The sequence below is a fragment of the Corapipo altera genome, unplaced genomic scaffold (genome assembly GCF_003945725.1).
Source record: "Corapipo altera isolate COAL_440 unplaced genomic scaffold, ASM394572v1 45, whole genome shotgun sequence".
Taxonomy (NCBI): domain Eukaryota; kingdom Metazoa; phylum Chordata; class Aves; order Passeriformes; family Pipridae; genus Corapipo; species Corapipo altera.
The window spans coordinates 13,497,519-13,520,764 of record NW_020884877.1 but is presented as its reverse complement, the minus strand read 5'-3'; the positions used below and the strand labels follow the sequence as shown (position 1 = coordinate 13,520,764).

The 23,246-nt window shown below is 39.0% G+C and overlaps 1 protein-coding gene across 8 annotated transcripts in view; it reads left to right on the top strand.

Annotated features, from left to right (window-relative positions):
* The window catches only part of MAP3K20 (mitogen-activated protein kinase kinase kinase 20), a 97,854-nt gene that overhangs the window by 13,041 nt on the left and 61,567 nt on the right, over positions 1-23,246 (top strand). For all 8 annotated transcript variants that reach the window (XR_003526569.1, XR_003526570.1, XM_027636658.1 and 5 more), the window contains exons 3-7: positions 15,711-15,798; positions 19,859-19,960; positions 20,740-20,805; positions 21,326-21,354; positions 21,468-21,605. Coding sequence is in view for 6 of the 8 variants with exons in the window: in XM_027636658.1 (XP_027492459.1) it covers positions 15,711-15,798; positions 19,859-19,960; positions 20,740-20,805; positions 21,326-21,354; positions 21,468-21,605 (423 nt within the window). In the remaining 2 variants the exon portion in view is untranslated. The remainder of the gene's footprint in view (positions 1-15,710; positions 15,799-19,858; positions 19,961-20,739; positions 20,806-21,325; positions 21,355-21,467; positions 21,606-23,246) is intronic.

Here is a 23,246-nt window from a genome sequence, read left to right as displayed (position 1 = left end):
AGAGTTTGCTTTGTGTAATTAATGAGTATTCGTAGTACGAGTTGTGTGGCTTACTAATTTTTTTGGACCAACTTAATTTGAGATTCTTACTTACACAGGCTTGCATATACACATTCTTTTAAATCAAGCCAATTTTGCATTAATTTGATATAGACATCAGTGAAACTGGCGTGTCAGGACCCAGACTGGCAATCTGTGGCTTCAAAAGTTATTTTGAATCAGCTGAGACATAATAACTGCCAGTGTTGTCATCTTAGCTTGCAGTAAATGAAAAGTCATTTCACAAGTGCTGGGAATCTTACTGTAGCCTTATTTAAGAAGCTTATCCTTTTTTTATAGCTAAACTACCAGTTTTTTTACTGAAATTGTAAAGGGTCAAGTGCACACGTCCTTCTCTTGACTGGTGGCAGCTTTGAACAGTTGGTACCTAAATAAATTTGATAAACAGACAAATTAAAAAGCTAAGTAGGGTGCAGTAGGTATGTCTGTTGATTCCTTTTGCTTGTCTTTTGAATTACCTTAAACTTTGTATGTGAGAAATGAAATTACCTTGCATTTGCTGCTGATCAGGAATATCAGTACAGCTGTCATAGCTTGGTGGAGTCACAAGAACTTACTCTGTGCCTGATCCCTGGGTTAGGAATATCTCTGTGAGGTGGGCCCTTTTACCTCAGTTGTCTTTAATTTTGGTGGTGAGGGTTTTTTTGTTTTGGGTTTGGATTTTTTTTTTTAGAAGGTGCAACCTCTGCAGGTGAACAAGTTTTTATGCCTGTTTCCTACAAATTATGAATAAATTTTATTTAGGAGAAAATCTGTCTCTGAGTGTTTATAAAGCACTCTTTCTTATCCATTTTGCTATCCACAATATGCAGCTTGCTAGGATATTATTAAATATTCTTTAGTTTCGTAATTAGTTTAATTCCATCATATATTGTCTTAAAAAATATTCTGTCAATCTGCTGCAAGTTTTTGTTTGACAGTGGGTTGCTCGCGTTGCCAGTAGATACTTAGCTGCAATTAAGGGTATTTTTCGTAGGGTGTTTTTTTCTTCATTTTGGTTTGGTTTGGGGTGAGGGGGAGAGTTTGGTTGGGTTTTTTGTTTGGTTGGGTTTTTTGACTGTTGTTGTTGTTGGGGGGTGTTTGTTTTTATTTTTGTGTGTGTGTGGGTTTTTTTATTTATTTTTAATTTTGCTCTAGATACGTTTCTCCCTTTTCTGTCTTCTTTTTGCCTGGACTCAGTTTTTATTTATAATTTGAAGGAGAGGTTGTGTTGCTTATTTTTCCATGCCAGCAACCCTTAACATTAAATGGCAGCTCTTTTGTTTCCCCTCCCACGACATTCTCTGACCCCAAGGTTCTGTTGAAGCGATTAACTGCAAAATGGTATTTTTGGATGTTTAAGCTGTCCTGAAGCTTTTCTGTAGAAGAGATCCTTTTTCTTCAAAGTGGTGTTATAAGTTGTTGCAGGCTCCAACAATTGAGGGTCGGTTCAAGTTAGACTTATGTAGATATTTATCTAAGTATGTAGTTTTCTTAAAACAAGGTTACAGTAGAAAATTGCAATGGCAGATGAATGATAACTTTAGAGATGGTGATTGCATGTTTGAGTCTTGAGTGCTTTGACGGACAGCTGATGATTTGTCTGTGACCCACATTGAAATCTGTTGGTGTTGCAGTTCCTGGGGGTGCTAATTAAATAGCTTACACTGACTGCAGCATATGAAATGACGAATTCCAGAGTTGCTGTTGAGGTGTGTGGAAGTATTGTTTGAATATGACACAATGTCTGGGTTGTTGCGTGCCTGTGTGATGGTTCAGGTGAAGTCGGGGATCTGTGCTGGAGTTGATGTGATTCTGTGAGTCTGGGACCATCACTCTCCTGGGGGGCATTTTCCACAGGTTATTCAAAGCTGAGCCACGACTCTGGTTGGGGTCCCCAAACTACCTGCCATATACATGGTAGCAGTGGAATCTTGAGCAACATACTTTGTCCTTTTAAGAGGGCAGTAAAATATTCGACAGGACTAGATATATATAGGCCCTACTTTACTTGCCTTTTTTTTTTTTTTTTTTTGTCCTTAATTTTAGACTTATCTGCATGTGAGTTGTTTAAGGGTCTGGGGCAAAAATTTCACTGAAAACAAAGTTGAAGGAAAAAATATATATCCTAACTTTAAGGCAAGCTTGAAAATCAGTCTTTTTAGTTGTCATGACACACCTAAGACTGTAAAAGTTATTTCATATTTACCTATTTCCACTTATTAAGGTGCTGATAGAGAAAGTTTCCTTTTTAAGATGACAGTATAAATAGTAACAAGAAACATTCAGACCTGTTTATGTTAACCGGAGGCTACAGAGGAGCCCTGAGAACAGCTTTAGCGTTAACTCTTTCTGTCATATTCAGTTAACTGTGCAAACATACCAAGGAGATGAGACCAGTAAGGACAAATACGGAGCTGCACTTCTGATCTAGCTGCCTCTAAACTGTTTAAATGTTTCATCTGTTACAGTTCAGCTACTGGGGAAGAATCATATTGGCAAATACATGTTTGTTTACTCGATTAGTGTTTAGAGAATCTACATTCTGCATTATTTCTATTTAAGAAGGTCAGCTCCACAGGGAAACTGGGTGACTTGCACACAGGAGGGGCCTCCCTGTGGCTGCACCTCCTTGGCAAAGTAGGGCCTGGCCCCTGGATGTCACTGAAGTGGAACAGTGCCACATACCTCCACACTTCTCTTCTGCCTCTGATTGCTTATGTGTTTTACTCCAAAACTTCTGAAAATTGGGGTTCCTTGTGGCTAAATGATGTAGGGAAGGGAGAGAAAGAAATCATGTCATAATATACACACCTGACCAAATACCTGTGGGTTTTGTGTATTGGGCACCTGAGTTCCAGTAGCCACATCAAAAATAAGCATGGTTTGTAAAAACCCTTGAGCTGTTGTAGGAGAAGCGTGGAAGCTCCTGGTAGACACCAGAAGACAAGATGCAGTTGCTTGTACAAAGTTGCTCTGGGAGCTGGGAAAATCAAAAGGCAGACATGCAGGCTGGGCGGGTGGCAGCCTTTCAGTGAAAGCTGAGGCGCTCTGCAAATTATTATCTGGCAAAAGCAGAATAGGAGTGATGAGTAGGTTGTTCTGGAAATTTGTTAAAATAATCTAGTTGCTGCACCCTCGAGTGAATGACTGACATTTTCCAAGAGGTTATCTTTTCCTCTTCCTTGGAAGAACAGTAAAGCAGAGAAAGTATAGAGCATGCCTGTCTGTGGTCAGAGGGGAAAAAGCACAGAAATCACTTTTTGTCTAATTATATAACAAGCTTGATTTTAGTAATACCAGTTGCATTTGAGGCAGTCCTGTCAAAGATGATGGCTTATAAGTAGTGATTGGTGGGTTTCAGTTTTTGTGAACTGTGTACTTTTAATCTCTTAGGCCAAAGAACAGGGTTTTTGGTCTCTTTGTGATGATGTGTCTGTGAATGCTGATGTGCTGCATGTGATATAAGTATATATAGCAACAGATGGCTAAAATTCCAAGCTGTTGAATTTCTCTTTCTTTTGGATGTTGCCTTGCTAGTACCCCCTTCAAGTGTTTGTGAGGCCCCTAAAGGCAAATAGAGGATCCAGAACCCTACTCAATAGGACCACACATTTTGGAGTTCTGCTCTTAATTTTTGCTTTTTCTGTTGTTTATGTATTTGTACCAAAGTCTTTATTGTAAAATATTCTTTCCAAGCCAGTATCTCATCTGTCCTGTGCAGAAGTTGGCAGTAATATGGTTTCTGGCACTGTGTCCCAAGTGGTTTACTCTGTTCCCATTGCAAACCACTTCCCTGTAAGCACTGTAATTCTGGAAGGAGTCCTGCAGTTTTTCACCAACTGGGAATAAGGCTCAGTCCTCCTGGGATAAACAAGCATTCTGTTGTTACTTAATAAACTTCAAATTCGCAGTATGAAATCTGCCTTTTCATTACTGTGTTTCTGTGCTGTACTGTGAGAAGGGTTGTCTTGCCTGCCTGTTACAGCTGTTAGCGAGAGGAACATGAAGTAACAGCCCTAACAGGGTGCCTGACTCAAGAAATTCAGGGCAAGTGACACTTGATTCTGTAGCAACACTGACATCGGCTGTTAGCTCTAGTGACATGGTCATTGCCTTGAAACTGTGACCTGAGTTCCCTTTTTGGGAAAGGAAGAACCTGCAAAGCCCTTTTGAAGACCAGGGCAGCTGCTTTGTTTGTCTTTTAAAAATCTGCATTTCTGCCTTTTTGCTTGGTCAGTATTTAGACCCATTGAAAAAGTAAATGTGACATGAGGACTGAGATCCTGCAGCTAGAGCTCCTTTATAATTACATATTCAGCCACAACTGCACAAAGGAAAATGAGAGTCCCTTTTCCTTTATGTACCATATTTCGGTTTTCCCTTAGGTTTAAATTGGCATTTTGGACTACGTTTGCTCAAGCCACTGAAGAGCTTATCAGAAGAGGAAGGAAACAGAGGGAGGGAAAGAAAGATAGATTTCCAAATGACAAGCTTTTGAATAGTTGAAGTTCAATCCCTAAAACAAAAAGTGGAATCTTTTTTTTTTCTAAATAATGTGCTCTACAGTCTCACCTCTCATCTTGAGAAACATAAAAGAGCGAGCAAAAGAGATGACCCAAATCACAGAGTCCTTTGAAAGAAGAAATTCAGCTGTTTTGAACACTTACAATCAAAGGAAGTGGTTTCCCTAATTACATGAGCTATGTGAAAGCTCTCAGAATAGCTCTTCCACCCCAGGATTCCTTGCACTTTAGAAGTTTGCATAAAAGCTCACATGGAGAATCAGATGCAAAGTGTTTGATTCAAATTTTATTAGGCAGAAGTGAGCATACATTCCTGTCTCTGGGTTTGGCAGCTGCTTGGGTTTGGACCACAAGCCTGGGTTTGATGGATTTCAGTCCTATACTTTTAAATCTTTCACTCTTCAGGTCCTCTGGTGAGACACCCCTATCGAGAAAAGTAGAAATGAGAAAATGGACAAGGGATAGAGGGGTCCCTTTGTGAGCTTTCAGTTGAGGATTCTTCACCCTTATTAGTCTGTTCATTTTTGTGAAAACCCATCCCTGTACACAGCTTTTAAAAGAATGAGGAATTTGGCTTCCTCACATTTTAAAGAAACTGCGTATCTTAAAATATATATTTGGAAGAATTGGGATCATAATTCTACAACTTCAATATTATTCTAGCACCACCACTTACTTCAACACATCAAAATTCTGAATTCAGTAGAGATTTTGAATAAAAAAGCAATATTTTCAGAAGGCTTTTACGCCTCATGGTCTCTTTCTGTACGTACATAATAATAAAGGTATGTTAGTCTAAACTAAACAGTGAGGACATATGAAAAGATGCAGGACGCTTCTAAAGGCTTAAGTTCTCTATTACTGTCCCTGAGAATACAATATGGAATAATTAGTGGTTGAAATATTTTAAAATAATATTTGCAAGGTTTGCAATAATATGCAAGACTATCACACTTGCTCTGCACAACAGTGACCTCAGAATGGTCTCATATTCTCCCCTTAGAGCCCACTACGGTAGTTATATCCAGATTTACGAAAGACAGAGACAATTGTTAAAACTGACCTTGAGGAGAAATCTTGAAACCCTTCAAAGTGCAACAATTCAAACTCAAGAAGGAAAAAGGCAGAAGGGTTTTGACTGTCTTCCGGGTATATGGGATCAGCCAAACCCTCTTTATAGTAACACTGTATAATCATTGCAAGGTACCGCTAACACTTCTTGAAGAGAAGAAATGTTTCTCTGGGTCTTTTTTTTTTCTGCCAATACTGCATTTTTTTTTCGTCCCTCCCTTCCCAGGCAGAAGGAAGGACTTTCCCTGGAATCAGGGATTTGTCTCCTTGAAGTGAGCACCCTCAGCAGGCCAACAGCACATGTAGAAAGGGAAGGAAAATGTCATGTAGCCATGCAGCATTCTGATAGGGTGGAAAAAAGTCCTTGCTGAGCTTTCTACAGAGATGTGTCTCAGGCAGCAAAGCTTTGTCATCAATATTGCCAGAGGATGGTTTTGTTTGGATAAAGGAGAATGCCTAAAGTCATTCCAACCTTGCTTGACCTGAAGGTGGCATGGAAAATTACATTTGCTTGTGTCTGATCGTTGATGGGAGCTGATGTCTTAGACCAGGTTTTACATACCTCTGCCTTTGGAAAATGGGAAACTGTGGTGTATGGAATGCTGTTATTCTTCCGCACCAAAGGACCTGTTGAAGGTTTGAATGTGCTCTGTGCCACCGAGACATCATGGAGCTTCTGGGTCCTGGATCCAGCTTGTCACCTCAGTTGACTGTACTGAACTTTGCAAATATAATCCTTGTCATGCTCGGAGCATAAATCAAGCAGTTAGTAATTGTGCAAGGACTGAGGCATTGCTAGAATAGGAAGAGATGCAACTTCTCCCTTCTGCACTCAGATTTAGACTGGAATTGTCATTAGCTGCAGCATGATGCCTTCTCTTCAGCATTTCAGGTACAGCCCAGAGTAGGTACAGAGAGAGGTTTTGTTGGATTCTGCACAATGTGACCCTGGTCCTGGAGTTCCTGTAGGCACATGTAATACAGCGTTCCCACTTCCTCTTTGCTGTTTCGTTTATTGCAGGTCCTCAGGAAGCACAGTGCAGGTTGATGGAGGAAGTCAGTTGTTTTGTAACCACAAAATAGTGATCTCCATTTTGTAACTGGCCTCTTAAATGTTACCAATATCCCATTAGGGTATGTGTATGATGTTCCTCTGATATTGATTTCTGATATGTCTAGAATTTTTCTAATAAAATGATGAAAGAGAAAATTCAGATCAAGTCTGAAGGTGCAGATTGCTGGTGTGGAAGTAGAAACTGACAAATGGAGAAATGCCCAAACTGAACATGGTTGCAAAGAGGTTCTTTCCCCTTACGTGTCTACCCTAAAATAGATTGTGTTGCATTGTACAGTATTATTGTGGTGCTGTTCCTTTGCATTCAGCTGTCCTCTATTTGCCACTTTTCCTGCATCTGTATTCTTTTAGAAATTTTTGTCTCTTCATGTGTGTGAGTTAGAGCAGTTCTCAGAAATGTTTTGTACATGTTAGAGACTGAGAGTTAATGGTATGCATAGGCTGTGATTTTTCCACATTTCCAGCTCTCCCTAGAGGAAGTGCTCCTGACTGCGTGTGCTCTGTTCACCAAACCTTTGCAAAGGAGTTGGAACACGTCTCAGGCTTTGCATTCTCAGTTTGGCTCAGTATTCAGTTTTATTCTTTCTAGTGAGTTCAAACTGCAGAGCCAAGGCTGCGACACAGACATGGGTAGAGGTTACAGTACCTCTAGTCATTCTGTCCTAACTTTGGGGAAGGAACTAGCTTGGGATATTGTTGTTTCATGGAGAAGAGCAATGAGAAAATCATTGGACTTAATTTGATATCCCGTGGTGGTACAAAACCCTGAGAATTCTTTGCTCCTTGTAAGTCTGTTCGTGAAACTCAAAGCAACTGTCTTCATAGGTCACTCTGTAATCAGTCTCACTCTTCTAGATAGGTTCTTCTAGATAGGTTCTTCTGGATTTCTACTTTCTGCAGAGTTCAGAGATACTGGTATTCAAGTTACTACCTTTTAAAAAAATTATTTTGAGGCTGGCCACTCTTCTTGCATAACAAGGATTAGAAATGAAATAGTTGTTATTGCCATATCTGTGTAAGCAGATAGCTATGAAGAAGCCTAGATAAGACGGGGAGTCCTGTGTACAAGAAATTCATCAAAGGAGAAGTCGGGGAAAAGATGAAGTTACATGTCAGAAATATATAGTACAGTCATACTAATAAATGTTTCATGACATTTAAAAGCGTTTTTTAAATATTGGTAGTTTTCCTCCAAGGTTTTTATCTTAGATGTTGTTTCATTTGAATTTTTCTTAGTCCTAATGGAAAAAAGATTGAGCTATCATGAAGGTAGCCTGAAGAATCCCAAGAATAAACAGGGGGTCCATGTATCATAAAGGTAAAAGCTTAAAATTTCAGGATTTTTGTCTACTTTTATTTTTTGACCATCGCTACCCAGTAGGGGTAGCATCTGAGCCAAGTTTCTGAGTAAAATACAATTTTCAGTCTTAGACAAAGAAGAATAACTTTTCTGAAAAGCAGGTAAGGAATTTATGTGCTGAAACTTTAGTTTTGTTAGAAATGGAGATTCTGATCCGTGGTGGTCTAGGTGGTAGTGTGGCATAGACAGAGACCTGCTGTGAAGTATGCTGTTCTGGCTGTTGCTTTATGGGGTGGTCCGGGTTGAAGGACAGTGGTACGTAGTTGAAGAAGGTGCAAGTCAAGTTTTGGTGGAGTTGGAAGTCCTGGGTTTCCAGAGGATGTTTTTGCTTAAGTTGTTGTGAATTCCATCTAGGTGAAAGGGAGATCTGGCTGTAACCTGAGGAAGGATGCTTACTGCTTAAGTTTTGGTAAAGAGAAAGAGGACTTGGTGACAGAGACAGCTTGCTGCTCTGGATTCAGAAGGAAGGTGATCTGTTGCTACTGCATGGTGAAACCAGAACTGGAAGCAGATTTGTGGTGAAGATTTTGCCACAATTCATGGTGGATTATTTGGACAGTTTTACATAAAAACATGATGGGTGTCATTCAGGTAATGCATAGCAGTCAGAGATTCAGATTATGGTGACAACTCATGTTCCTGAAAAACTTGGATTTTGTGAGGTTGTGTTATGGTGAATGTAAATGTGGCAAGAAAAATGCCTCTCATCCATGGTGGACTCTCAGTTACTTCAGCAGAGGAACATCAGTAGTTGGCAACTACTTCCTCTCCTTTCTTTTTATGCGTGCTGGTTGCAGCTGGGATTTCTGTTTTGAAAGTTTTGTGTCTTTTTTAAGTGGGTGGATTCCAGGTAGGGAGCGATTCTTTCCTTTTCTGCAGGGGCAGGTCATTTTGAGAGCCTTGTATTAGAGCTCTGGTAGCCCATGGGGAAAACAAACACATGTAATTTGCTGTTAACATATAACAGCAGGGTAACACATCTTACCATGTGCTGTTTTCATTAGAGTGGGCTCAGCCTGTCTGGTTGAGAAACATGGAATTATGACATTCACTATGATTCCAGTAAGAGGGATCCCCATCAAGTGCTATCTCTATCATTAGCTACAGTAGGTTGGATTTATCCACTCTAAGACAGGCTTTAAATGAGTGCTCATCAAGAACATGATGGGTTTTATTTTCCTTGGTTAAATTACAGTTTTCGTGATCAAGATGGAAAAATACTTTAGTGTAAAGATCATAGTTGCTTTAGAGGAGTGGATCAGGACGCAGAAGTACAGCTGCTGCTGTCTCTGTTGGAGCCTATGCTACTTGTTCAGCAAAAGCCACTGTATAATGAGATTTGACTAGATTTGACTTGTTCTAGGTTATCTTATCCAGATTCCTTACAAATACTGTGCAGATCTCAGAAAAATCACTACTCTCTCTGGATATGTATGGACATGGCTCATTGAGAGGGGGTTGGTTTTGCCCATCACTGTCATACCAGAATGTCTTTCCAACACGGTGCTTACAAGATTTACAGTGACTTTGATCTCAGAAATAATTTCTTTGGATATTTTTCCATTTTTGGGGCCTGAAAAGATTCAGATGTTGCATATTAGCCATGATACCTTCCCACCTGTGGAGGGAGCAGGGAGTCAGAAAGTTTTACATCTTGTTATTCCCATGTATTTTAGGGATCTTGTTTTTGCTACTGTTCTCCGTAGTCAAAGCAGGTTTGTGTTCAAAATGATTGCAGGTAACTGGGAAAATTTCCCAGCATTGAGAAGAGAAATGATGATTGCTGAAAATAAACTGCTCTATGGGAGCTCAGGTATTTCAGCCCTGCTGTTTAATCCACTCATCTGTTGTTTCTACTCAATTGCTGGTGTTGCTTTGCAGCTGGAGGCAGCTTCATACTCCAAATCTGCCTGAATTAAATATTTAGAGTATTGCAGGACATTGATAACTTCTAAACTCTTACACAATTACAAATATGTAGTTTATGTATGTTTTGAAGGGTTGTACTGTATGTGAATAACAGTAGTGAAATCCAAAGTAAACTTGTTCTTGTCAGATCTCCCCTTATCAGGTACCTTAATATTAAATGCTCATACAATCTCAAGTTGTCTGCTGCAAAATGTAACACTTCTGTAGGATATGTTTGGACATTGTGGATTTCTAGTTGAAATCTGTGTGAATTATTTGTCCATAATCTTTATGCTTTTTTGTTGTTGTTAATGGCAGTGTAACTGTAACACAGAATTTTTTCAAGCTTATTAAACCTTTCGTAAGGATTTTCTACAGAAAGTGCCCTTGCTTAGTTTTGTCAGTTTGTTAACAGCCTCTTCCCTCACTGATACCAAGCTTTTTCCATGGGCTGAGCAAGCCTTTGCAGTGTTTTGACAGGCATTTACCACCTAGTACTTCTAACCCCATAGCCTCCTTCCTTAAAGTGCCAAGTTATATGCAATGGTTGCTATAAAAAGTTTTATACTCTACTATAACTCAGTTTTCTTTTCAAATGGTCAATATCCAATACGTTTTACTAGTAAGATGTCCTTTGGTGCTGCATGATGCAAATTAATTATTTTAAAGTGTAAAATAATAAGATAAGATGGAGAGAGCCAAAAAGACCACATAACAAATTTATGTCCATATTCCTTCTCTCTGGTATATTATGACAGTTTAACAGAACTGAGTTTTCTTGGAAATGTGCTTTTTTTTCTTCAAGATTGCAACCTAAAAGTCAATACAATGTATTTGAAGTGTGTTTCTACCACAGTATCTCAAAAAATGAGAATTGTTTGGTGATATAAACCAGTGGATTTGAAACATAAGATGATTATGTAGCAATGAGAATTTATTAGTTTTCTGTATATTTCCACTTTTAGTCTCTGGGACATAATTTTGGATGCAGATTTGATGCTTTGAAACATTCGCTCCATTGAAATAGTTTTAAGTACAAATTTGGTACGTCATTGTAGATGTACTTGTGAGAATTTAATTCTGTTATGTACAGAAATGCTGGTGACATCAATCTGAGAATGTAATTTAACTCTTTTCTATATGGTTTAAAAAACAGGATGCTGTTACTTAATACAGCTCGAATGTAGAGGCTGTCTTCTAAGACAAACACTGACAGAGTTTTAACATGTAAATAGGCTGTAGAAGATTGCTTTCATTTGGCATAAGTTATCCTCTAAATCAGTACTAAAAAAGAAGCCCAAGCTCACACAGCTTTGAGTGTCATGCAACCATAGTTTTAGAACTACAATTTTGAAAAAAGATTCTATTGAAAATCTATTGAAAAAGTTGGTAACACATTTATTCTGGGAGTGTGTCCATTGGAGCAAGTGATAACTGTACTTATTTGCATATAAAAGATCTCACCAATGATCCTTGGCTTTGTCATGTTCATGTGGTTTTCCTCTTGCATTGTTAATATTAAAGACAGTTTAATAGGTTTAGCAAACATTCCTTGAACTGGACAATCAGAATGCTTTGCTTATTATTTGGGGACCCCAAAACACAAAATTCTTGTTTGTACTTTTTTCCATGGAAAATTTTATGAGAACAGATAAATCAGTTGGCAAAGTCCTAAGGTTTTATTTTGTATCTGCTTGATTTTCTTTTCAGTGTTCAGAACTGTAATAATTGCATATCAGGACAAGAGGGCACGGTCTTAAGCTGTGCCAGGGGAGGTTTAGGTTGAATATTAGGAAAAAATTTTTTATAGAGAGAGTAATCAGACATTGGAATCAGACATTGGAATGGGCTGCCCATGGATGTGGTGGATTCACCGTTCCTGGAGGTTTTTAAGATAAAACTGGATGTGGCACTTAGTGCCATGGTCTAGTAACCATGGCGGTGTGGGATCAAGGTTTGGACTTGATGATCTTGGAGGTCTTTTCCAACCTGGTTGATTCTATGATTCATCCCTGCTATATAATTCTTAGTAATAGTTTTATGTTTCTGAAGTTCTGCATCTTGAGAAAATAATTTATTAGCAATGATAGATGCTGATTGTCTGGTATTGTGTCTGTAAAATGATGTTTTGGGCTTGTTTACCTAGAGAAATTGGTATATTATAAGAGGCATCATATCTTATTAGGCAACAGTGAATTCATAAGAGAGCGTTCATGAGATGCTGGGAATGGAAACAGACTGGATGTATTTTTGAGCAGGAATCTAGAAATAAAGGTGTGGTATTTATTTGTGTTAGCATTTCTTTTTTGTATGTGGTTGCCACTAATGGAATGATTGTAATAAAACATCAGCTGACCTCTTCCAGCTGCTCTTTTATTAGACTGTAAAACCCCCTGAGAGTAGCTAAGTTGCAACTCTCCCAAGAACATGACAAAACTCAAAGCCTTTAAAATGCTATAAGACTTAGGAAAAAAATGTCTTTCCAAAGCTGCCTTCAGTGTGTCTAAATATCTCCTTAATAAACATGACAAACAGTTCTCTGAAAAAATAAATAACCAAACTTTTGCATGATATAATAGTATTATAAGGCAGTTAAGGAAGTTGTGTTAGTCAGATTCTTTGAGTAGCTAACCATGTCTAACTGTAATTTTACATGGAGCAAAGGTGCCTCTTGCTGTGCAGTTTACTGATTTATTAATGGGAGAGTTGGTCGGCTGCTGGCTGACCTGATGATCTCACAAGGGGCTGCAGTTATTTCCTGTGTTAATCCTAAACCAGTGTGCTCAGAGCAGAGTGGAAAGATGGCAGTACATTGCTTTTTCCAGTCAGGTGCTCCAAAGGCACCTGGAAGAAGTGGTGGTTGAGTTGCTTTGGGCCCAGTTTGTCTGGGCCTAAGGAGAAAAGTCTTTTGATACTGAAAAAACTGTGTGGACAGATGTTCTTTTGCAGTTCCAACTGTGCTGCTAGCCCAAACCCTTGATCAGTTCTCTTGACTACAAGTGTGACTGTAATAAATTTCTAACATATTTCTAAGGAGAACCAGAGTAACTAAAATATGCTGAGTCGTTTGGTCTTCGCTAACTTTGACTGCCTTAGGATAGGGAGCTCTAACAAGAGCAGCTGCAGCTGCTGTGAGTAGCTGGCAGGCAACAACACAGCTGTATGCAAAGTACCTCCGTCCACATCCTTACTGTCTGTGTGGCTGCAATTAAAGATCTGCCGATATGGCCTTGTCTGCTTCCCGAGTAATGCCAGCTCAGCATCAGGCTGCCCACATCTGCAGTCAGCACCAGCCTTTAAGCTGTCGTCAGAGCTGAGCTGCATTTGCTGCTTTTGCTGTGCTGGTACAGGACAGAGCAAAAGCAAGTGAAGGCTTGGGTTATCCCAGTGAGCTGAGGCTTGTGATGCTCATAACAAGACCACACTGTCCAGCCAGCTTGGTTTGTCCCCTCATCTGCTGTCGACCATGCTTAGAACCTGTGTTTGTGATTTCTGTCCAGTAATTGCTGAACACAGACAAGGCCTAGGGGAGGACCCTGTTTTTACTTGCTGAAACAGCTGAAGATACAGTTATTCATGCATGGCTGTTTGTACTACAAGGTTAAGAGCAGTACTAATGGGTCTAGAGGCAGCTGTAGGGTGATGTCAGTCATAGATGATGTAATTGACATTTTCACATATGTCAGTAAGTAGAGATTAAACAGCCATAAAACTAAATTATCCATTAAATACTGTGATCCATACCATGGTTCACAGGACACAATTACAATGTTTGTACACTTAGGGATTACCTGAATTCCAAACTCTTATACTGTAACTATCTTATGAATTGGGTTTGATTTATGGTAAGCCAGTAGGTGAGAATTAACTTAAAATGTTTTCTGTGTAATTTGCTTTGACCTCGGATTTTGTGATAGTGGTTGAATTAGGTAAACAGGGGATTAGGTTTGTTTGGAGTTCTGAATCTCTTTGCCTTCAAGAGATGGCATCTAGTCTGTAATTCATTTCAGCAGGACTCGAGAGGGCATAATTTCATCCATACCTGTGATGTAAGTGCAGGGTGAATGGTTTTAGTGTAGTTTGATGGTCAGTAACAGGCTGGGACTAAGTTTATCATGGGACTAAGCATAATATTAAGCTCTCTTGCAGTCCCCTTGTGTGTCTGACTGTGTCTCTGTATTATATCCAGGGGGTTTGAATTTACATGTTTGGGTACCTTTCCTTCAGCTGAAGAACCCACTAGTTATGCTTCAATACAACATTAAAAAAAAAATCTGTTTTTCACAAAACATTAATTAAATAACTGAATACTTGTTACTTTTCATCACCAGTTAGGAAGGAAATTTGTGCTCATTCAGCTTGCATAAGATAGAAAGCAGCTTTACTGAGGGAAGAGTGTTGTGCCCAAGCCAGTGAGGGCTGACTTCTTCAATGGCCTTTAGACACAGATGCATGACAGGATTTTCTTCCAAGCATTTAGGCATTTTGGATTTAAGTATGAGTTTGATGCTTAAAGGTGATTCTGAATATTCTTGTTAGTGCCTAAGAGACCTTTGAAATACCAGTCTTTAACCATCACTTTGTAATTTGCTATCTGAAAGTCATTTTCATTGAAATATGGCACTTCTTGTCAAAAATAGTACAAAAGCTTCAAAGGTGTGGACTGACTTGCATCTGGTTCTCACTGTAGGGAATAAGTGTCTTTAAATTGGCTAATGGAGTTCACAGTTAATGTACAGCAACTGAAAAGAACAAAACATAAAAGGAATCATCTAGAATCGCTAGTGCAAACAACAGCAGAGTGATTAAAAGTGTTTAGAAAAGATTCTGTCAGATATAATGGTCCTTAGAAAGAGTTGGAAAATTTTTCCCTCCCAGTTTTTCATTCAGGGTATCTGTGGAAAATTAAAAGGTACATCTCCATATTTCTTAAATGGAATCTTGCTTTGGTGTCTCTTAAATCCCAGATTAGAGTAGAAACATCAAAATCTTGAGTATTTATTTTAATAAACTACAAAGGTGAAACTGGTGAGAGATCTTGAAGGAGTTACCTGACCTTTACTCTCAAAACCTACAGGGAGTATATGTCTTAATTTCTGTGGATACAGTCTCATTGTCTTACAGGGTTTTGTCTTGCAGGGCTTTGTGTGTTTATCCAGAATTGCCAAACATCTGTAGTCTGCTCTGAGGAGCAGTTTCAGCTGCACTGCTGGCTATTTGGCAATCTCAAGCGTGCTTGCTGTGCGTATCCAGTCAGACTCCACAGCGGATGCCTGGAAATTCCGCATTTCCAGTAAATGTTGGATGGAGCTGTGTGTGCATGGTATGCTCTAACAGCCTGAAGTGCTGGACTCGCTGAACCCGTAGTACTTTGTGCATAAACACAAATTCTGGATAGGACTGCTGCAGCTCTGCCAAAAATGCCAGATCTTTCTTTGAACAAAGTTTTCCAAGGCCTTCAGTTTTTCCAAAGACTTAACTTCTACATCTGTGCCTTGGCCATGAAAGAATAGTCTGAAATTTATTATTTTCCCCCCAAACATACAAAGCATTAATCTGCCAAACTCTCTCATAAGGTTTTCAAATGCCAAGTGTTTGTGGACAGTCTTTCCTAGATACGTGTGTGTTTATATATATGTTATATATATGTGTATACCCACTGGGGTATAAAATAAACTATCATAGTAAATGTCTATTTTAATTGTCTAACTTGTTTGTTTGTTTTCAACAGGCAGAAATACTCAGTGTGCTCAGTCACAAAAACATCATTCAGTTCTACGGAGCTGTCATTGAACCTCCAAATTATGGCATAGTTACAGGTAAGGATTTTTGTCTGACTTTTCTTGATTCTGCAAAACTCCAGTGTTACAAAGTATTTGCGTTACCCCGTTTCAGTGTTTTGCTATTTGTTCTGTCCTTGTTTGAACGTTAGAGTGCTTGGCACCATCTGAGAATTGCTTTTCCATTTCAACTGGCATATTGCAGAAGTAGAGGTTTTCATGATATGAAATTCTGACAGGTTCTGTGAAAAGGGAAGGCTGAGAGTCTGCTCAAAGCTACACCATGAATTCTGCCTGTATTGAAAATAGGAGAATTTAGAGTGGGAAGTTCCCAGCCCTGGGAAGAGCTTGAAATAAAGTCAAGGGTTTATAAGACATCATAAGACAACTCCCTTTATTCATTGGAAACTAGGTTTTATTTATTCTGACATTGCTAGAATTATACAGAGGTTGGTTTTTGTGGTTTTGTTGGGTTTTTTTGGTGGTGTTTTCTTTTTTCTATCACCACTTTAAGCTTCCTACCCATACCTGGGAATTGGTCCAGACAGAAAATTTTCTCCCTTTCCTGTGTGGGAAAAACTATGTAAGATAGTTGTAGAAAGTAAACCCAAAGCAAAGCAATCTCCCATCACTGCTGAAATAAATGTTCAGAGAGGTAAAACTCATCAAAGTGTGAATTAAGAGGCATGTTTTGTCACGTCACTTCAAACACTTCAAAGTTTGATGCAAAGAGTAGTCTTTGTGTGTGGTACAGTCTTAATACCGGTTTGAATCACTGCTGTTCAGGTTTTTATTGGTTCTCAGATGGTGGTCAGAACTTGTGAAAATTCAGTTATTTCTACCTGCTTCTTAGACATCTGGTTATCACAGCAGTGATAACTGGTGATAACTGCTCTGGTGGGAGCACATCAGAGCAGCAGCACTGTTCAGAGCATGGGAAGCTTTGCTCACCAGAGGAGTATAAGCCTACTGGAGGTCTGGTGTGGCAGCCAGCACTCCAGAGGTGCAGGGGATGAGCACAGTCTACACTGCTCAGAGAATGCACTGGTGATGGCATGTGGACAGGGCTTGAATTCTTTCTGAAAGCAATAAAATTAATACAAACTAATAAATCAAGTAATGAAATTTTACTATCCTTCTTAATATAACTGTAATAAGTGTAAACCAGCAAGCAGAGTAGCAAAGGAGAGTTGTAATCAATGACCTAGGATGATGTCTGGATCAGAAGGCCTCTGTCTGATCTTGCAAAAGGTCAGTGTTTGGAGACATTTGACCTTCTTACCAGTCACAAGAGAGACAGACAGATAGCAGCTAAAGTAATTCCTAATGTTACTGAGAACAGGGACTCCAACCACCTGTGAGAAAGAGACTACATGTAGTTCAACCACTTTGTTCCTTATGGAGCTCTGATTACACCCTGGCTAAAGAAAAAAGCTTTTTTTTTTTTTTTTAGCAAACTGTGTTGATTCTCCCTGCAACTTCTAATGAGACCAGAGTCCTGTGGGTTGGAAGGGAAGCAAGGCTCCATTTCCCCACACCATTTTCAAATGAGAGAATGGCTGCTGAGAAATGTTAATTGTACTTGAAATAAATTTTAGAGGGGTTTTTACTTCATGATCTTCCGGATGGCCATCAGTGTTGCAGACTTAATCCTGTGTTTAGTCAGAGATCCATTTCTTGTGAGGGAAAATCCCAAACAAAAAGAAATGCAGAGAAACTAATGTTTCTTCAGTGATGGAGATGAGAGCATTCAGCCAAGCATTGGCATGTACTGAGTATTAGCTGCACGTAACATCTTCTGTGGAATTGTCAAGGAGTTCTCTGAGAAAGGCTACATCTGCAGTTAAAACACGTTTTCCTGCTGGGATGTATGTCAGCGCTACAGCAGATCATCCCGCCTGGTGGGCTGCTAAGGTGGATCACATCGTTCTAGATGTCACTGGCTGTCTGTCAGCAGCAGTCTCAATGTCTGGCTTTCAGGTGTGGCTTTTGACCACAACTCCCTCCTCCCAAAAGGCTCTCAGAGCTTGTGCCCCCATTGCACAGAACCATATGGTGTATCCCACAGCCCATCACAGGGTGGGTCCAGTCAGGCACTCAGACTGTTTCCTTCTAAAGCAAATATTTCTTTTCCATTATTGACAGACCATTGTCCTTGCGATATGATATCCAAATCCATAAGCTCCTAGTAAAAACCTGAGGCACAATAAATACATAGAATAAATACCAACAGTGGAGCTTTGTTGATAAAAGCTTGCTTGCCTCTGTTCACACAGAATGGCAAAGGGCCTGGGGAGCTGAGTTGTCCCTGACCCTGGTGGATCAAATTATGCATTGTAAAGGCATGCAAAGCATGCAGCCAACCTATTCCTGAAGAATCCATTTATAAGACGGATGATGACATCGTGGGTAAAAAAAGCTTCTGTTTTAATTGTGGAAATGTGCGGGTCAGCAGCTTACTCTTCTGTCGGTGACATCAGAAGCAACACGTCTGTCCTTTCAGTGGGAGGTTCTGCTTGCCACTTGAGTGTTTACTTTCAAGGGACTTGCTATTTTCTCCCTCTTTCATTTAGCACTGGAATCTTCTCATCTGGCCTACCATGTTCTAGGCTGCAGATTCAGTCTTGTCTCCTTCCTTGTCTTCCTTCCCCATGCAACAATCTCCCAGTGGTTTTGATTTCCTTGATGAGGAACAATATAAATTTTTTTAATGCATTTAACCTATCATGTTTCAATCATTGATTATTATTATTAACAAAATTCAGATGCATTCAGTATCGTCTTAGTGGCAATGATTTTGTGGCTGCTTTAAAATGATGTGAAGATTCCCTGAGTCTTGTGAGTAGGTTCTAAGTTCTGCCTGAGAAGCACACTGAATAGTCTTGAAAGAGGGGGCTAAAAGGCTTAAGTTGCTCCTTGCATCCCACTGATCTCTGTGCTGCTTGGGCTACATGTGGTGGCATGTGCCTGCTCTGTCATGGGAAACAGATAAAAGAAAATGTATCAGCTGCTTCATCTCATAAACTTCCTTTTTTGGTGAAATGTGAATGAATTCTAAATAAGTATAAAACTTATTAAATAAATACTAAGCAGAAGAGCTACAGCCTTTAGACTGCTGTACATGACCTACAGCACAAGGAAATCTGTTCTGCATATCTCAGGGTTTGGCTTCTAGTTTCATCCTTCCGTTTTTCATGAACAAATTATTTGATTTGCTACTCTGTTCCTCCATGGGGAAATAGGAAAAGAAAATTTTAATTTCCCTTTCTACTTGGAGACCCTTCCTTCCTAACAGAACATTATATATTTAACATGTAGCTTTACTTTAAAAAAAAAGAAAATCCTTTATTATGGGGCATCACTTACACACAGTACTGCTTACCAGTGGGGAGTATCCTTGATTTTGGAAACAGTAAGATGGATCTGATACCACCAACCTCATATGTTAAATGCTCTTCTGATCAAGAGTGGCAAATTCACTGTGTAAAAAAGTAAGAATTTTAGGTTATATAAAAGTGGCGCTGTGCAGGTTTCAGTTGTCTCCAGCTTCACACCTAAATGTGTGTAGGTGAAACTAGCATGTTATTCCTGCTTTAAGGCATACAGCTCTGGTAGTCAGACTGGATTCCATCTGCCATACTTGGAAACACCAGTAGACCCCAAAAACCCTTGTTTGTACCCATAGAATCCTGCTGTGGCATTTTGTTGGTGTAGTTAAGAGAAATTAAGAAAAAGATTTGCTTATCCTGAACAAGGAACATCCAGAGCCTTTTACTCTGGAATTTGAACTGCTTTACCTGATCTTTCTTGATGCCAGACCTTTCTAATGCCTTTTCAATTTAATGTCTCTTGTTATATATGATTACACTTTGTTTGTTGTTAGGTTTTTTTCCTTAGCAGTAGGTTATGTCTGTGTTGGGGTAGTCAGAACAAACTACCACTCTTCTACTACACTACTAATAGTATTAGCTGCTGAACCCAAATTCTTTGTCGTTAAGCCAGAGGTTGACTTCTTTCTGGAACTGGCAGAGTTTCTATTACATCTTTCAAGTTAGGTGCTATGTTTTAAAATGTCTTGTTTGTTGCTGTTTTTTAACAGAGTATGCTTCTGCTGGCTCACTGTTTGATTACATTAATAGTAACAAAAGTGAAGAGATGGATATGGATCATATCATGACCTGGGCAACTGACATAGCTAAAGGTAAGTAAGATGAGTGGTATATATTATCCTACACAGCCAGCAAAGTGTACAGCTGGAGATGCTTTCCTTAGGAAGTCAGGAAAGCCTTCGTAGTCTTTCTTATTCAAATTGTAACAAAACCAACCAACCAACCATACATACATTAAAAAAAAGCAAAACCCATTCACTGTGCTTTTTAATATGTTCCTTGTTTATTATGAATCCAAAATACTCTGAAGTGAAAATGGCTTCTATGAGCCAGTTTTACTTCTGGTGTGCCCCTAAGTCCCAAGAGGATAATTTTGCTGATGTAGAGTAATTATGAGGTAAAGTGCATAATTACCCTTACATTTGATTTGAATTGGGGCATTTAAGGAAGCTGAGGGTTTATTCTCAGCAACCATACTGAAACTCTTCACATAATAACATAGAATAAGCTGTTCCATCCTTTGTGTTCTCTATGACTGACCACACAAGAATTAGTGTAAACTAATGAACAAATGGTAAATTCATATCAGGCTTCCTTGTGTAGACACTACCTTAGAGAAAATAACTATATATGACATTAAAAACCATTAGCATATCCATATAGATGCTCTGATAGATGCATGAGCTTTGCTTGATACTTTTTACTCAAAGTAGATTATGGGAAGCTTTACTTCTTCTTCAGCATGTCAGTATGGCATACAGGTATGCCAGCTTGTAACAAGTACGATTAGTGGGAACCAGGAAACATGACTGCAGATTCATGATGGCCCCACTCAGCCTGTCTAACTAGATTGTTCCCTTGTTTTGTGTAGGAATGCACTATTTACACATGGAAGCTCCAGTGAAAGTTATCCACAGGGACCTGAAGTCCAGGAATGGTAAAGTAGCATGCTTTTGAGTAATACATATTCAATATGCAGTCTGTACTTAGCAGTTGACGGCTGTTTATGAAATTTGCAGAACATTGACTTTAAAATGAAACTTCCACTACCAGTCGTGGGATAAGAGGGACACAAATTTTAATAATGCACGCAGGGAGAAAATGCACACAGTCAAGAAAAGTCTAGGTCTCACCTCAGTTTTCTCCTTTATTAATGAGTCTTCCAGAGAGCTTCTTGTTAAGCCTAACTACACTGGGGAGAGCAAAGTTTATCTGTGTTGCTGTCTTTGAACTCAGTAAGGCCTGCAAGATTTTGCATTTGTTCTAAGGCTTGCAGGGATTCAATAGATGTTCTCTAAAGCTTCTCGAAGAAACCAGGACAGTTGTGCACGTGTGCACACTCAAGTGCTGGCTCACCATAAGATCATTTGTCTTGCTAAAAAACAAAGTATTTTGCTGTGAAAACATATTATGTTTATTTTTAGCATTCTTCTAACCTTTTGTTTTTTCATTTTCAGTTGTTATAGCTGCTGATGGTGTGTTAAAGGTATGAACTCTTTAATTATTTGTAAAGACATGCTGCTTGAGTCGATGTTTTGATGTCTAATGAATGAGGTTGATACTCTATTACCTGTTTAATTTTTTATTTATTCTTGCCAGATCTGTGATTTTGGTGCTTCAAGGTTCCACTCCCATACGACACACATGTCATTAGTGGGCACTTTTCCATGGATGGCCCCAGAAGTTATTCAAAGTCTTCCAGTGTCTGAAACATGTGACACATACTCGTACGGAGTGGTGAGTGCCTCTCATTTTACTATGGGTAGTAGCAGTTGTCCAGCGTGACAGAATTCACATGATGCAAGAACAGCAATTCTGAATAAGAACAACAAAAAACCCCAGACTTTCTTTTAAGACTGACCCATAATTTGCAATTACATGCTTGAAAATGATAGGAAGAACAGTGTCTTGAATGTTTAGTAAGATCTGATTAGATTAGCAGCATGCCAGTGTAGGGCAACCACAGTTGTTCAGCATATGTTCAAAGGCTTTCAGGAGCCACTGAACAACCTGAGTCCCTGCTTGTGTTTTTTTGTGGAACTGAAGGTTGTCTTGTAATAGGGGTATAACAGGATGAAATGATTAGCATTCTGCTTTCCCTAAAATGGAGTATCACTGATGTATAATAAAAAGTAAGCCACCACTCTATTCTTAATTGTTTAAAAGACCCTGCTATCATTACCTGTGAGAATAGAGACTCTACCCATTGGAAAATATAGAAAAGCCCAGCATTACTTTGCAGGTTTTCTGAAGGGTGAGCAATCAGTTGTAGTTCACCACAATGTCAGATTTTCAGATTCAATAATGTGAATTACTTCCCTGTGTCCACAGTTAAGCTCTAATTTGGTTTTACTGTGCAATACAAAATAGGCTAGAAATAGCTTTAGTGATCAGATAAATTACGTGGCCATATCCTTTCTCTGACAGAGGACAGTGAAGAGTACTTCAAGGGGTAAAGGAAAGGAAGTGGGACTGTAGTTTCCATGCATATCTGTGTATTAATCATATTTGTGTTTGGATTCAACAGTGGGTGGCAGAATGAGGAATTCTTCAGTACTCATCAAGTATTGCCTCTTTTTGAGGGATGGAAGTAGAGAGATGTGAGGGAGGCACTGTGTTTTTAGGCTTGCACCTAATGGTTAACATACCTAAGCTGATGTTCCAATGGAGGATGACTTAAACTTTTTGCCAAACAGTTGTTTATAGTGAGAAAAAAAATATGTGAAAGATGATGTGGCATCACTTAACAATTAAAGGTTGAAGTTTTGCAAGGAGGGAGAAAAAGACTATATTTTCAGATTCAAAATCCTTGCTTGCTTAACTGAACTAGGTCACAAACAGTGAGAGAACATAAACTAACATGTAAATGTTAATGTAAACTGTTACTGGAAGCAATCACATATTGTCCACTGAAGGGAAACATTCCAGTTTCAAAACAGAACAAAAACGTTAGAGGAAAAAATTCCAAACATAGTCTTATAGCTCAAACTGCTCCTGTAGTCATCCTGGTTTGAATTGACTATAAGTAATGTTCTCTATGTGGGAGAAGGTAAGAAATTATTTAGTATCTTATCATGTGGAGTATTAACAGTGCTTTGAGAACAGTATGTCATGCATAGTTTGTTTTTCCTCATCCAGAAAGTAAGGTTCCTTTGACAGTTCTGTGCTTGGAGGTAAAACTCAACTACCCTCCTTATGAAAACAGTTCAGTGTTACCAGAATATTTTAACGTTGTTATGGGTGTGTAGTGCTACTTTAGAGTGTCTAATAATATTTGACCCACATTTTTTAATATATTTTTTTTGAGCTAATGTGTTCTACTGGGAATAGAAGCTTATGAATTCATAAACTCTTAGGAGTCAATCTTTTTGTAAGTCT